This window comes from Podarcis raffonei, chromosome 4 (genome assembly GCF_027172205.1).
Source record: "Podarcis raffonei isolate rPodRaf1 chromosome 4, rPodRaf1.pri, whole genome shotgun sequence".
NCBI lineage: Eukaryota > Metazoa > Chordata > Lepidosauria > Squamata > Lacertidae > Podarcis > Podarcis raffonei.
The window spans coordinates 10,790,805-10,807,571 of NC_070605.1; the positions used below are offsets into that span (position 1 = coordinate 10,790,805).

The 16,767-nt window shown below is 45.8% G+C and overlaps 1 protein-coding gene across 3 annotated transcripts in view; it reads left to right on the plus strand.

The window, feature by feature from the left end:
• ACER3 (alkaline ceramidase 3) overlaps nucleotides 1-3,431 on the plus strand; it is a 46,380-nt gene extending 42,949 nt beyond the window's left edge. For 2 of the 3 annotated variants that reach the window (XM_053385455.1, XM_053385457.1), the window contains one exon: nucleotides 3,280-3,431. In XM_053385455.1, coding sequence (XP_053241430.1) covers nucleotides 3,280-3,351 — 72 coding nt within the window. In that variant the 3' untranslated portion in view covers nucleotides 3,352-3,431. Of the gene's footprint in view, nucleotides 1-56; nucleotides 219-3,279 lie in introns of those variants that run through there. The other variant, XM_053385456.1, reaches the window with a different exon arrangement.
• The last annotated feature ends 13,336 nt before the right edge of the window (nucleotides 3,432-16,767 follow it).

The window sequence follows — 16,767 nt, forward strand, 5'->3', positions numbered from 1 at the left end:
TTGGTAGTGATGGATTATTTTTTTTTTTTTCTTTTTTGATTTGCTTTTCACTGTAGGGAAAAACAAAAGATACGGCATACATAAAATCTGCAGTGTCAATTTAACATTGAGAAAGAAGAGAAAAGGGCACACGCTTCCTGAGCTATATTATTCAAAAAACATAATGAACCACTGTCACTCCGCCCCCACCAATAAATTTTATTGAGTTTTAAAACCTGCTTGAGTCCTTTTGTAGTGAGTTAATTTTGTCACCAACACAATGGTCCACATCTGGAAGGGACCTCTTGAGAAATGAAGGGATCCATAAGCGTTTTCCAGTTAGCTACAGCTGCAGCTGTAAGGAGATTTATTGCATCTTCCAAATGCGATTCATCGACCAGGCGATCGAGGTAGCGCCAGCAAAACCACCTCGGTGTCTCGAGGCGTTTGAAGCGATTGTAGCTGAAGCAGTTCTGCAGGAATTTTGGATTAATGGACGCAACCAAATTGCGTAGAAGGAAGGTGCACAATTGCGGCACAATTGATCTGGCAGCCTGGCATGTTGTGATGGTGTGCTTTCTTTGAAGTAAGATTGTGATGCTCCTCCGTTTGGCTCAGAGGCGGCATTCAGGACAAAAATGTTCTTTTGAATTGCTCCAGCAAGGCTCTTAAGTTCCCCCGTCTTCACATGTGTAGACAAGGACCCATAGCTCAATGGTGGAGCACATGCTTGGCATGCAGAAGGTTGCCAGTCCCTGACATACCTCTCTTCTTAGCAGGATCAGGAAAGCAGTCCTCTCTCCCTCTTTTTCTCCGAACCTGGAAATTTTTTGATAGCCCTGGAATTCTTTGGCCAGCCGCTGGACTTCCCAACTGTGGTCTGTGGACCACAGGCTTCGTTCAGGCAGACCAAAACGAGTCTGTGAAGAATGCATACAGTTTGAGTTCTGTGGAATTCAGTAAAATACAGGGGTGCCTCGCAAGACGAAATTAACATTTTTCTGAAACATTGTTCTGAACCACCAGAACGTTGTGTCCCACAACCGTATTGAAACACCTTGCACCCTTTTTTCGTGTGTGGAGGCAACAAGGACACACTCCAGGCGATAGTATTGCTAAGTCTCAGTGGGCTGGTTGTCGCTTTCTCCCGTCCCTATTGTTGAGACGTGCCTAATTGTCTTGAAAATCTTCCACTTCAAATGCAGCACTGAACTCACACACAAGGCAGGCATCCAAGCGGGAACCTTTCCAAATACCGTATTTTTTGCTCTATAAGACTCACTTTTTCCCTCCTAAAAAGTAAGGGGAAATGTGTGTGCGTCTTATGGAGCGAATGCAGGCTGCGCAGCTATCCCAGAAGCCAGAACAGCAAGAGGGATTGCTGCTTTCACTGCGCAGCGATCCCTCTTGCTGTTCTGGCTTCTGGGATTCAGAATATTTTTTTCCTTGTTTTCCTCCTCCAAAAACTAGGTGTGTCTTGTGGTCTGGTGCGTCTTATAGAGCGAAAAATACGGTACTTTAAAATAGGTTTGCCCAGTGCCACAGATGGAAAAGCTTCCAAGAGACAGCCCAGCTGCTAAGAACTTGCTTCACTTTCGCAGAATGCTCAGTGCTTTCTAGGGCAAACAGAGAGAGGAAGAGCTAAGCTTTGGATGTGCTTGCCAAGTCATTTGCTTGGGCAGATGGAGGGGTCAAGGGGAGCGGGGGCAGTGTCTCCAGCATGCAGCACTACAGCATTTTAAAGCTTCCTGTCACTGGGTGGAGATAAAGGATTGTCTTGCTTTCTCGCTCTGCTGTTTAGGCTGTTAAGGAATTTTCTGTTTCGTGATTTAACCGATTTGCATTTAGATGGGTGATGACCGTTGTTGCTGTTTCCTTGTATTACCCTTGATGTTGTAACCCTCTCTGGCCTTGTGAAATGAAAATATAATAAAGTAAATGTCATTTTTGAAGGTGCCTTTTGATCGAATAACTGCACTACCTTTCATGTGTATATTAATTTTCTTAACAAGATTTGTATAGCAGGTACTCTTAAAGAAAGCATAAGGCGGTATAAAACGCTAAGCAAACGTAGGAATTAAAAACAGACTTTAAAAGCAGCAAAGAAGCATAGAGTTGTAGAGTTGGAAGGGACCCCAGCGGTCATCTAGTCCAACCCCCTGCAATGCAGGAATAACATCATCAAAATTCAGAGAAAATCAATAGTGTGAAAAACAGACGTACATATTATAATTACGTGTCTGGGTAGGGTTGCCTAAATGAAACTGTTTTTTGTAGGCATCGAAAGCAGTGCCCTGGAGGTGCTTGCACTAATATTAAAAACCCAGGAGCCCATGCACCCCCCGCTGGCAAAAGGGGCCACAGGGTGCCGCCCTCCGCAGTCCCTGAAGCAGTTGGAGCAGAGCATTCAGTTTCTGGTAGGGAGGCAAACTTCCTTCAGCAACTGCACTCCTCCTCTGGCTGAAGGCTGGGGCCAGGCCAGTCTCCCCTCTTGCCTTCACAAAGGTCCCTTTCTCCTGATGACAAGAGGTCCCTAAATGGCTTTCTCCCAGTGCCGCAATGCTAGGGTTCGGGATCCCGGGATTGCAGGAGTGAGAACGCTTCTCTGCACATCACGGCTGCTCTTGCACCTATCTCCAGGGCATGTGAATTGCCTCTTCTAACGTGAAGGTTAACGTCGTTTTGCCAAGCCGGCTAAAACTCCTGGTTGCTTGTGCACTGAGTCCAGGAGACGCCATGGCTCAGTGGGAGAGCATCTGCCTTGTGCGAATACATTCAGAAGGTCCCAGATTCAGTCCTTGCGGGCATCTCTAGGTAGGCTTGGGAGAGACTTCCTGCCTGGTACCCTGGAGAGCTGTTGTCAGTGTTGACTATACTGACCTAAATGGACCAAGGGTTCGACTCAGTATCAGAGTATCAGATATGTACAGTATGACAGCTCTTCATCTTTTTTTGCCTATTAAACCAATAAACGTTTCTCAGAAGAGTCACCCAGATGCTCTTGTGTATAAACACTGCATAAACTGGAATTACTATTTACTAATCATGTTCATTCCCCTAGCTCCTGTGTCTTTTAACAGCAGCTTGGTCCGTGGACATTAGCAAGTGACAATCTGCTTGCTTGCGTGCTATGAAAACCCACTGGCCTCTACACAGATCAAGCTGCTTTTAAATGGACAGGAGCCAAAACCGGAACGTTTTGTCTGATCATTTGGCAATCTCCAGGGAGGTATGTGTGTTGTGTTTCTATGTTTCGGCCCAGCAGTCTTAAGAACCCCTTTTCTCCCTTCCTTTCAATAGTTTCTCTTTGGGATTTGGCCTGTTCTCTTAGTAGAATCGACCAATAAGCAAGAATCGGCAAAGAAGCAATGACGAGGACATTTGACCAACGCTGAAGAGACAACTTACCCCAGATGCATCAGGAGAGTCTACAATAAACCACTTGGACTGGCGTGTTGAACGTTCTTGCAAAGGAATACCCCCCTTCCCGTCCCTCTGGAGCTGCAAAGAATCTGTAGAAACAAGAGCCAGCCTATCTACAGAAGCCACGATTAGAGGTTTTTCTGTGCTTGAGGTATCAAAACGAGGGCGCGGGATTTCTGTGTACAATACTTCTGGAGCTGCTGGGCTGGCAGATTGTGCTGCTCACAGAAAGCAAGCGTGTTTTCTGTTCTTGATGGTGGGTTACGGAGGTTTCCGTTTGGCTGGCCAGAATTTTCATTTGTGGGTGAAAACCTAACGCGTCTGAGCATCATTGGAGCTAGACAAGAACAGACAAGACCATCTATTTGATCTTTATAGGGGTCTCTGTGTTCTTGGGCCCACTCTCTATGCCTGCTGGTACATCCTAACAGTCCGGGGCTTTACTCTGGCTTTCCAAAAACTGGTTTCTTTAGCAATTTGCACACGATAAGGGGAGCTGGGGTAGGAGTGTGTGGTTCTCTTAACTGAGTGAAATGTCCTGTTTCCATTACAGATAGTGGGATTTTAATTTGATAGGGGGAGTGCCTTTCCATGTGCAAAAGGTTTGTGAAATTTGCTGTTAAGTCAGTGATACTCGCACCATAAACAGAAGTCCAGTTGTCCACCCCAGGGGTTACTTGTGGAACCAATCAAACAGTATTAGCTAGAGAGGTGTGACCCAGGATCCCTTGTGGAACAGTAGAGGATGCTGGGACACATTTCTCTGATTTTGCAGCTGCAGAATACCAGAGTAGAACCACCCCTTCGAAAACCACTCCCTCTCCATGGGATAATTGTAGGCCAAAGGAACAAAGCTGCCTTAGCTCTCGCCCTCCGACCAACTGGAGATGTGAACTGTGAAGCTGGACTTTCATTGCAGTCCTAAATAGTTACCTGGAGGTAACCAATCGCCGGTTCTCGTTCCCAAACAAATTTAATTCATGCCTGCCTGCCTTCCGGAGTACAAAATCCATGCACAACTGTTCAGATGCACACGTGTCATCTTTTGAGTCTCTTATCTCCCAGCCTAACCTACCTCACAGGGTTGTTTTGAGAATATTAGGTATGCCACCCTTGGAGGATGGACAGAATAAAAACGTGATAAGAAAGTTAGGTTTGTGCCTTCCTAAAACGAAGAAAAGTGTCAATTGGCCATCTGCCCTTTTCTTGACTATTGCTTCAGAGGATCTTAAAAAGAGATGTATGCCTAATTCTACAGTTATGCTACCTGAAAACTGATGGGGGTGTGCATGTGTTTTGCAGTTTGGTAGGCATCCCTGAATGTTGAGCAGGAGTTTTGCCTTGGGTGCTTCTTACACTGTGAGGAGCTAAGAATTGGGCTGTTCGGCTTCTGTCAGATGGTGAAGGAAATGTGGTTTTGTTGCATTGCTTTTGTTCCCCGCATGCTTTGAGCTCCTGTGTGCTTTGGCTAAAGTCAGCAGCCTCTCTTGAGCTAACAGGGCAGGACACCCAGAACAAACACCCATGCTATTTTTTTGCTCTGCTTTTGCTTCTCTTCGTTTGGAATATTTGCTGCCTTCCTGAGTTTTCCAGCCGCTTAAAAGTGGAAGAATCGCAAAAGTGCATTTTTCCACCCACAGCTTGTGCTCATGCAATAAGAGTTCCCACACGGTTGAGATTAGGGGTCACTGCTTCTTAGATTGCACTCCCCATGCGTAAGCCGTTCATTGCTATCTCCCCCTCAACCCTGCAAGCTGGCTGACAGGCAGATGCTACAAACACCTGTCAAACACCTGATGCCGTTATGACATCAGATGATTGACAGGTGCATGGTCCCAGCTGACTGACAGCGTTGGGGTATGGGGGAAGGGCCAAAAAGCTTGCCCACCCCTGCTCTGCTGAAAAGGACTGTATTCACAAGATCATTTTCCCTCCGTGAAGTCTGAGGAAGGGCATTGCTTCATGTTTGAAATTTGCCAGGCGCACTTTACACCTGGCTATCAGGACACAGGTGGTGCTGTGGGTTAAACCACAGAGCCTAGGATTTGCCAATCAGAAGGTCGGCGGTTCAAATCCCCGTGACGGGGTGAGTTCCCGTTGCTCGGTCCCTGCTCCAGCCAACCTAGCAGTCCGAAAGCACGTCAAAGTGCAAGTAGATAAATAGATATCGCTCCGGCGGGAAAGTAAACTGCGTTTCCGTGCGCTGCTCTGGTTCGCCAGAAGCGGCTTAGTCATGCTGGCCACATGACCCGGAAGCTGTACGCCGGCTCCCTCGGCCAATAAAGCGAGATGAGCGCCGCAAACCCCAAGGTGGTCATGACTGGACCTAATGGTCAGGGGTCCCTTTACCTTTACCTATCGGTCTCTAGTGACCAAGTTCAGATGCCCGCGTGCCAGGATGGCGCCTAACATCTCCCCCATCTGGAGGCGCGTGCCTGGGGATCCTTGGATCTGGACTGTTTTCACATGCTAGCAACATACCCTGTAGAATCCTACCCGCTATTTTATATCTGCAGAATCAGAACAAATTTCAGGAAACAAAAAATACGATTTTTTTTTGAGCCGCCTGGCCCCCAAAATGGCAACTAGGCATTCCATTTTGGCGACTGGTTTAAGCAGCCATTTGGCACCTAGCTTAGGCACCTGAGTTTCCAACACTGCTCATGGTAGACTTCCCTCTGGTTTTCTTTTGGCTCTTATGTGAATTGGCCAGCCTGCGAATCGTGTTTGGTATCTCCTGCCTGTATTCGGTTACAGATCAGTGGTGTGCAGTGTGGTCTCGCGAGCCTCAAGTCTCCAGGCTGTCGGTAGCCAGTGGCATTTGCCTCTCTCGAGCCCAAACCCCATCGACCCCAAAACCTGTCTCTCACCCTGTCCCAGCACATTGCTTGTAGGGGCATAAGAACTGCCTTGTGCTGAGCCTAGATTGCGGGATCCCTATCTAGTTCAGTATTGTCTACACTGACTGGTAGCTGCTTTCCAGGATTCAGGCAAGATCTTTTTTCCCAGTCCCACTTGGAGATGCTAGGGATTGAACTCTTTTGCATATGTCCTGTACAAATCCACCAAATTGACCATGCTACTCCCCACATGTTGCAAACACTGCAAAACTTGGCCCTCCAAATGTTTTGGGACTACAACTCCCATCATCCCTAGCTAACAGGACCAGTGGTCAGGGATGATGGGAATTGTAGTCCCAAAACCTCTGGAGGGCCGAGTTTGCCCATGCCCGGCCAATGCTGTTTCCCCGCATTTCTAGGTATCTTGGAAATCACAAATAGTAGTAATAATTATAGCCAAGATCATGAAGGCTTGCAGCTTACTTTAGGAGTACCAGTTCCGCACCAAATAGTGGGTGAATGAAGAAAGTGAAGAGTCTGCCAAGTCGCATTTTTCTGTCGTGCGGCTGCCCACCCCGGCCGCCTCTTCCTTTTCCATATGGGATGGGAAGACCCAAGGAGCTGTTTCGCCTGCCCATCCAGACTTTTTCATCCTATGGTTTCCCTCTCAACCTTACTCATGTTTGGCATGTTTCTGAGAGCGAGGCAAAATCATAGAATCATAGAGTTGGAAGAGACCACAAGGGCCATCGAGTCCAACCCCCTGCCAAGCAGGAAACACCATCAGGGCACTCCTGACATATGGTTGTCAAGCCTCTGCTTAAAGACCTCCAAAGTAGGAGACTCCACCACACTCCTTGGCAGCAAATTCCACTGTCAAACAGCTCTTACTGTCAGGAAGTTCTTCCTAATGTTTAGGTGGAATCTTCTTTCTTGTAGTTTGGATCCATTGCTCCGTGTCCGCTTCTCTGGAGCAGCAGAAAACAACCTTTCTCCCTCCTCTATGTGACATCCTTTTATATATTTGAACATGGCTATCATATCACCCCTTAACCTCCTCTTCTCCAGGCTAAACATGCCCAGCTCCCTTAGCCGTTCCTCATAAAGCATCGTTTCCAGGCCTTTGACCATTTTGGTTGCCCTCCTCTGGACACGTTCCAGTTTGCCAGTGTCCTTCTTGAACTGTGGCGCCCAGAACTGGACACAGTACTCCAGGTGACCAGAGCAGAATACAGTGGCACTATTACTTCCCTTGATCTAGATGCTATACTCCTATTGATGCAGCCCAGAATTGCATTGGCTTTTTTAGCTGCCGCGTCACACTGTTGGCTCATGTCAAGTTTGTGGTCAACCAAGACTCCTAGATCCTTTTCACATGTAGTGCTCTCAAGCCAGGTGTCACCCATCTTGTATTTGTGCCTCTCATTTTTTTGCCCAAGTGCAATACTTTACATTTCTCCCTGTTAAAATTCATCTTGTTTGTTTTGGCCCAGTTCTCTAATCTGTCAAGGTCGTTTTGAAGTGTGATCCTGTCCTCTGGGGTGTTAACCACCCCTCCCAGTTTGGTGTCATCTGCAAATTTGATCAGGATGCCCTTGAGTCCATCATCCAAGTCGTTGATAAAGATGTTGAATAAGACCGGGCCCAAGACAGAACCCTGTGGCACCCCACTAGTCACTCTTCTCCAGGATGAAGAGGAACCATTGATGAGCACCCTTTGGGTTCGGTCAGTCAGCCAGTTACAAATCCACTGAATTGTAGCATAGTCAAGACCACATTTTACCAGCTTCTTTACAAGAATATCATGGGGCACCTTGTCAAATGCCTTGCTGAAATCAAGGTAGGCTACATCCACTGCGTTCCCTTCATCTACCAGGCTTGTAATTCTGTCAAAAAACGAGATCAGGTTAGTCTGACATGACTTATTTTTCAGAAATCCATGCTGACTATTGGTGATCACAGCATTCCTTTCTAGGTGCTCACAGACTGTTTGCTTAATGATCTGCTCCAGAATCTTCCCTGGTATTGATGTCAGACTGACTGGGCGGTAATTATTTGGGTCCTCTCTTTTCCCCTTTTTGAAAATAGGGACAACATTTGCCCTCCTCCAGTCTGCCAGGACTTCGCCTGTTCTCCAGGAATTCTCAAAGATGACTGCCAGTGGTTCTGAGATCACATCTGCCAGTTCTTTTAATACTCTTGGATGCAGTTCACCTGGCCCTGGAGACTTGAATACATCTAAACTAGCCAAGTATTCTTGTACTATCTCCTTAGTTATTCTGGGCTGTGTTTCAGGAGATGTGCTCAGAGCCAACCAGAGTGGCTGGGGGCAAATAAATAAATAAAATAAGACTTTATTCGCATTAGCCAATGGCCATAGCAACAGTAAAACATTGCAGTATACACAGAAAAGGAAATTTGATGTAAAAGCACAATTTAAAGTCCTGAATCAGCAGTCAGTTAGTGGCCCTTATTCTGATTTTTTTTCATACAAAGGGTGGCAAACATATACCATCAGCCCTAGAAGTCTTTCAAGCTAAACCCCTAGCACAGCTACTATACGGGGCTCCAATTTGGACTGGTAACCACCTTAGCACTTTGGAAGCTGTTCAATCAAAGTTCCTAAGGCAGATTTTTTCTGTGCCGCCACACGTCCCAAACGCATCATTGAGACTGGAGGCAAGTCTCCCTTCAGTAGAAGTACGGACTTGGCAAAGGACTTTTAACTTCTGGCTGGGGGCAAATGCCTCTTAAAGTAAGCCTTTTAGGGGTGTAAAATTTGCAGGGGCCGCAGCAGAGCTCTGCTAGCTAAGGAAAGGGGCCTGTTTAAAGTGAGTCGTCTTAGCACACCTGTTTGCATCTCCTGTAGCAAAATCTGGCACGGCTAGGGCATCTTCTTCACTTTATGTAGTCAAAAAGAGCAATGCTTGGTCCAAATGTATTCTAAAAACCGCCGCCGGAAGAAAAGAATGTAATATTTTCAGACCGGGGGTAGCCAACATGGAGCATTCTGGGTGACGTTTGACTCCTAACATAGCCACAACGGTCGGGGGTCCTTGTCTACGTGGGCACCACGTTGGCTACCCCTGCTAAAGACTGTGTGCCTCTGAACTCCCTTCTTGGCTTTACTGAACCTGTGCAATACTGAAAGTTGTGTGTGAATGCTTGGGAGCTTGTCTCTTATCGGGGGGGGGGGGCGGACCCTGGCTGCCTTCGCCCAGAAGGAATATAAATGGCATGGATAAAATAAAAGCGGCATTATGTGTGGTGTCCCTAGAAAATCCGCCCCTCCTGCTCTTTGTGTGTTGAAACTCTGCTTTTGGGGGGTTGGGAGTTAAAGCCTTATTCTGAGTCTTGTTAATGCTCTTCCCTGCCACACACTTGTTTGCTGCAACAAGAAAGAGACGCACAACATTAGGAAGCCTATAAATGCCGTGTGCACTTTGCCCCTGAGATGCTGCCAGCTAAAACGTGGAGCCCGGAATTTAAAGGTTGTATTTGCTACGATTGTATCTCCCCAACCAGAGGGCTCATTTTTTAAAAAATAAAAAATACGCTCCCTGTGACCTGCAGCCAGGACGTGATGAGCTGCAATCTCCACCCCAACTGGAATGTATCTTAAGACTATATCCAATATGGAGCCAAAGGCTGGGGCTGGACCCATAATGGGGGAAAACAACTCACATCCACGAGCAACTCCCATCATGCCTAGCTAACAGGACCATTGGTCAGGGATGATGGGAACTGTAGTTCCAAAACAGCTGGAGGGCCGAGTTTGGGGGTGCCTGCCTTGAAACAATCTAGTTCTGCTCTCTCTACCTGTTATGGTCTCACCTGTGAAGGATCTGAATCTTCTCCCCAGGTGAACCCAACAGCGGGAACTTGCGGAACTTCTTTCAGTGCCACAAACGGTTGAAATCGTTTTACGTGGAGGAAAGTGGGACGGTGAACGTTGACCGATTATTTGCCAACCTGGATTAGCTGCCCAGTCTAGTCATTAAAAAGAAATCAAGAGGAACATTCCCCATATCTCAAGACTTGTTTGTGGTGTAATGTTTGATTTGGCAATGACAGTAGATGTTGCTACAGGGATACTTTTTGGGTGACCCCCTGCTTCCAAAGACCAGGCGTTGTGTCACAATATCTGACGGCATCCCTGTGAGGCGCACAGATTGTATCCTGCCCTTTTTAAAAAAATAATAATTGCCTTTTCTCCGTCATAATGACAATGTGGATCATCTGACGGATTGAGGAAGGAATATGGGATACCGCCATATACTGAATCTGAGCGTCTGATCTGATGAGCGGCTGAACGTACAGCTAGCAATTGAAGATTGGGACAATGTTGGTACTTGAATACCCAATAGTATTAAATAAAAGCCCTCCTTAACTTCTGAGAAGTTTGCACAACTGTATGTGCTCCTTAGCTAACCGTCTTCCCATTCTGTTCAGGGGAGAACCAGGAATGCATTCGGCCCGTCTTCACAAACCAGGCAGTTTGGCCTGCAATTTATTCTGGCAACGGTGGTAAAATATTTGCCAATGACTCTTCTTGGCGGAAGCTGAAAGTGGGGCGGTGGAAGGGAGCAGGGGGAGGCAGTTTGGGTTCAAAGGGTGCCATGGATGTTCACAGCAGGGCGGTGGTGGTGCACATATCAGACGCGCATGAAATGCAGAAACCTTCCGCAAATGTTCTTTAGGTGAGGTAGCAAACCTGCTTCTGCTCTGCACCACTTCAGGCTTCTGTGTGGAGAATTAATTTATCCGCGGAGAACCATTTCAGCTATGCAACCTTCTCGCTTGAAGGCTGAGGGGGTTCAGTGCAGACTCACCTAAACTGCCTTCTTTCCCAATTTTGCTGAGCAAATCCCTGGTTCCTGAGCTGTGCTTCCTCTGCTCAACTTTCCTTTCCACACCTCCGACTCTGCTCCTTGGGATCTCTGCCTGTTTTATCTGTTCCATTGCTCCAGGGGTGGGGAACCTTGGGTTTTGGGGAGCCGGTCCTCTGTACCTGGCTCTCTGAATTTTCCCCAGGCCGTAGTCATACCTCGGGTTACAGACGCTTCAGGTTGCATTTTTTCGGGTTGCGGACCGCCAAAACCCAGAAGTACCGGAACAGGTTACTTCCAGGTTTTGGCGGTCGCGCATGCGCAGAAGTGCTAAATCGCACTTTGCACATGCGCAGACGTGCCGAATCGCAACCCGCGCAGACGCGACGCCGCTGGTTGCGGACGTGCATCCCGCACGGATCACATTCGCAACCCAAGTGTCCACGGTAGTCTTGATCCTGCCCTGCTCTGCCCCACCCTTGGGTGCTTTTGCCTGGCTGAAATACAGTGGTACCTCAGGTTACATGCGCTTCGGGTTACATACGCTTCAGGTTACAGACTCCGCTAACCCAGAAATAGTGCTTCAGGTTAAGAACTTTGCTTCAGGATAAGAACAGAAATCGTGCTCTGGCGACGCGGCAGCGGCAGGAGGCCCCATTAGCTAAAGTGGTGCTTCGGGTTAAGAACAGTTTCAGGTTAAGAACGGACCTCCGGAACGAATTAAGTACTTAACCCGAGGTACCACTGTATGTTCTTGAACTCTGGAGACGGATGCCTCTTGCCGAAGAGAGAGTTGGGTGAGCCATGTGTAGAAACTAGCCTGCTTGTACAGTGCTCTGCCCACTTTTGACCCCAGAAGGTCTGGAAAGGAAGGTGATTCTCAGAATGGAAAACGCTCCCCACCCTACCTCTCTATTATGCTTTCTGTATTTATTGCTGCTTATCCCTTTGTGCTATTAACGCTTTCCTATGTGCAAAAAGAACCAGCGTGGTAAGGAGGGCAGTCCATTTTTTTCTGGTTTTACTCCTTTACCCAGAAGCCCCCTCTCAGTTTCCGGCGCTGCTGCTGTAGCAGCAGATCTTGCCCATCAGATTGGCATCTCTTTGGAATATTCCTCGTACCTCCCTGTTTCCGAAACCCTCTAAAACGAGTATTGCTTCCTTCTTGTCGTGTCAAATGAATGTTTGATTATTGGACACACTTTTTAATGCACTGATTTTAAGATGTCGCTTATTATTATTGTTTTGTTTAAAATGGAAATGGAACCGGGCTGTCGAAAGGGATGTGGTGGATATCTTATGTCAAGTGACCAAACTTGGTTTTTTCAACCTTTTTTGTTGTTTTCGCTGTTGTTCCGGACCTGTGGGATTATTTTGTAAAGAAACGTTTTCCTTTACAGACGAACTTAACTGTGGTTGTATCACGAAACAGCAGAAAACTGTATATAAAAGCCATTGTGATGAATACTCTTCAAGCATTTTGATATACTATATTCAAATCTTTCTATGGGACTCATTTCTCAACAGATAAGCTTATAATATATAATGCTATTTTGCAATAAAAGTGGCTTTTTCAGATTTAAATGACGTATTTAATCCATTTACCCTTTCAGCATTAATTATGACTTTCTAGCTAATAATTATTAAAGGATTTTTGATTTAATTAAGGACTCCGTTGTTCGTTCTTTCCCCCCTCACTCGTTTTTTTGAGGTGTGCCTTCATGAGTTTTAAAGTTCCTTTTCTTGCACCTGTTGAACAAATTCTGGGTAAGTAAAAGTAGAGGTCTATATACAAATACACACAAAATCTAATGTTTGTGATGCCCATAGAGGTCTTAAGAAAATTTATTAAATAAAAATTGAGTTGAACCTTTATAGCAGAAAAGACAGGAATATACAAAAATGCAAGAAACTACACTCCAAATATAAAACATTGATACATCAACATGAATCAATAAACTCTACATCAAAATAATATATCCACAACATGTGAGGAACTATGCAATAAACTGTATAAAAAGAAAACCTCTGTATGGTGCATGAAACGTGCCTATATTTAGTCATATTCCTTAAGACAGCGAAAATACCTGCTTAATATGTTCTTGACATCCATCGATCCAATTTTCTAGATCGCTTAAAAACCAAACACGTTTCAACTGCTTTGCCTTCTTCAGTGGCCTATTTTGCTACGCAGTGTCTAAAAAAAAATCAAAATGTATGTATAATGAAAAAACCAATTGACTAATGCTCTCCAGCTGCTTAAACTCAATTTGCCTACCAAATCACATCCAAATAGCTCCTTGGCTCGTGTCAAGGTCGAAAGCCAACATCCCACTTCGCATAAGTTTGCAAAAAATTGTCAGTCACCTGTTCTATGTAGTTTCTGTGTGTGTATGTCAGGCATAGGCAAACTCGGCCCTCCAGATGTTTTGGGACTACAACTCCCATCATCCCTAGCTGACTGGACCAGTGGTCAGGGATGATGGGAATTGTAGTCTCAGAGCTTCTGGAGGGCTGAGTTGGCCTATGCCTGGTGTATGTTGCCAACATGGGCAATTGAGCAGACAGCTCTGCTTCCGTTTTATACTGTTATAGATTGCGGGGGGGAGGACTCCCCTAAACTCTAGAAATGAATAAATGCTAGGATTTTGATTAACTGAAATATGGGTTAAAGTACAAGCTACAGAGCTGCGCCAGACAGAGAATTCCTGAGCTGTCTTATGCCAACCAGCCTGGCTGGCTTGGTGAAGAGCATAGCTGTCAACTGTCCCTTATTTGGCGGGAAAGCCCCTTATCCCAGCGCTGTGTCCTGCTGCTGTCCCTTATTGATGATGTCCCTTAAATTTCCCGGGTTTCAAAGGAAGCAGCTCCTCTCCCTCCCTCCCTGCCGGCCAGGGAGCAGGGAGGCTCCAACTGTGTTGCTTGGCTGTGTTGCTCACCCAATAAGGAGTCTAAGAATGATTAGGGGGTGGAGCTTGTATGCCCTGTGCCGATCAAATCGGCCGCGTTGCCTGGGCACTCGCTTTTGCTCAGCACTTCCCAGCGGAGAGGTCACTGTGGTTTTCCTTGCTGCATCCCCTTTGCCAGGTTGCTGCGCTGTGGGAACCACCGCTTGAGGCTTCGTTTGGCTGCTAGCTGGGCTTTCTGCCTTTGGCTCGGAGGGGCTCAGAAGTTGAACATACCTGTGGCTCTGAAAACCCCTTATTTTGGCTGCTGATCCCTTATTTTCGAGGCCGCTGGTCCCTTATTTTCAAATCTGTAAGTTGACAGCTATGGTGAAGAGCAAATCTGTTGGCACGACAAAAAGTGTTGATGGGCCATCAGGGAATAATCTTTTGGCCTGGGGAATGAGATCTTACCAAGGTGGTGAGGGGGTGTGTGTTTGAGGTGACGGGAGCAAGGGTTGCTGGGAAGAAGAAGCAGGCAAAAGAGTGGAGATCCATCTTGGGCAGGATGGCTGAAGGCTGCCTGCACTTCTGCGGGGTACAAGCCCCTCTCGAAATCACCATGGCGTAAGATCTGGACTCCTTTCATGCAGACTGAAGGCGGGGGAAAAGGTGAATGAACCATCTTTCTTAAAGCGATGACCGTCTCCGTCATTCCCTCAGTCATCCGAAGGAGCAGGACACTGTCCGTGCCGGATTTACAGTGCATGTAAGCTAAACAAGCTATAGCTTAGGGCCCCCCAAAAAATTAAAAGGGAAAAAACTGGGTGTACATTTCCAGAATATAAGTTAAAAAGCAAATGAAGAACTGTGGCAAGAGAAGTTGATGGACTACGCAGAATTGGCAAAATTGACACACATACTACATGACAAGGATAACTGATTTTAATGATGAATGGGAACCCTTTACAAAGTACTTAAAGAAACAGCACAAATGAACTGAACTCCTTGGCAGGTTTTGAATAAACATTCACAAACTTTTTATTGATAACATTTAGATAGACAAATTAAGGATCTGTAGTTTTGTAACATGCAGAAAATAACATATGTTGATATACCAGAGAGAGGAACTGAGGGAAGTCTGGGGGGAAGGGAGGGTGAGTTATGTTTTTGGGGAGGGGAAGGGAAAAAAATGGGATTTCAAGGATGATTTTTTTAAAAAATAAAATGTTGAAATTACTAATAAAAAATTTTAATAAAACAAAAGTAACATGTCTGTTGAGCGTAGGGGGCATATGCTGTTAGAGGGTTTTTTTTCCACTGGTGGCAGATGACAGAGACTGTGACACCATGAACCTGGTGTAAAACCAAATCAAATAAATGTTTTACTACAAAACAACAAAGTTTGTGGGTGTTTTTCTGCAGGCAAAGTTCAAACTGCAGCTTTTCTCCTTTTGTAGTCATGGCCAGCTGTAACCAATCAGCCCAGAGCTTACAGAAACTGTTCTTAAAGGTACATCTTTACTGTTTCTTTGCAGAATGACTCCCAACACCCCCTCTCATTCAAACAGAAACAAAACAGTACTTTAAACATATACAAAACATTTTTATGCATCATGCACAACAATTCCTAATTTTGTCACTAGTTGTGCGTGTTTCTCAAAAGTTAGTGCTTTCGTAACTATATCAGCCACATTTTGCATACTCTCACAGTATTTTAGCATTATCAGGTTTTGCTTCACATTTCCGGTTACATTTTGATACTTAATTTCTAAATGTTTGTATTTATTTTTAAACTGCTCAGATCCAGCCAAAGTTATTACAGCTTGATTGTCTTCCCATACAGTGGTGCCCCGCAAGACGAACGCCTCGCAAGACGGAAAACTCGCTAGACGAAAGAGTTTTCCGTTTTCGAGTTGCTTCGCAAGACGAATTTCCCTATGGGCTTGCTTCGCAAGAGGAAAACGTCTTGCGACTTTGTTTCCTTTGTCTTAAAATCGTTAAAACCAAGGGTGCTTTGCTTGAACAGCTGCAGTTGCGACTTGACTTCGAGGAGCAACTGTTAGCACGCGGTTTGGTAGCCTTTTTTCAGACTTTGCTCATTTTTGAAGCTTTTCCAAAACTTTTCCAAAACTTCTTTTGCATCCATTTGGTAAGTTAAACTTTTAAAACTTTTTGGGGGGGTTTTGGATTTTGGGTTGGGGTGTTTGGGATTCAAGGACTTGGTGTTGGGGGGGTTGCGAGAATCTGGGAGCTTGTGGGGTTTTTTTGAATTTTTATGATTTTTTGTGACCATTGGGCCATGTTGTTGTTTTTTAAAAAAAATTCTGAGTTTGAATTTCTGTGTGCTGGGTGGCTGGGGGAACAGTTGGGGAGGTTTCTGCAGGAATCTGGGAGCTTGTGGGGTTTTTTTTGAATTTTTATGATTTTCTGTGACCATTAGGCCATTTTTTTTTTGAAATTTTTTCTGAGTTTGAATTTCTGTGTGCTGGGTGGCTGGGGGAACAGTTGGGGAGGTTTCTGCAGGAATCTGGGAGCTTGTGGGGTTGTTTTGTTTTTTTTTTTGAATTTTTATGATTTTCTGTGACCATTGGGCCATGTTGGGTTTTTTTTGAAAATTTTTCTGAGTTTGAATTTCTGTGTGCTGGGTGGCTGGGGGAACAGTTGGGGAGGGGTTTGCAGCAGTTGGGGAGGGGCTGGGGGAGCAGTTGGGGAGGGGTTTGCAATTTCTGCGTGGTGGGTGGGTGGGTGGGTGGCTGGAACAGTGGGTGGGTGGGGGAACAGTTGAGGTTTTTGAAGACTTTGGTGATT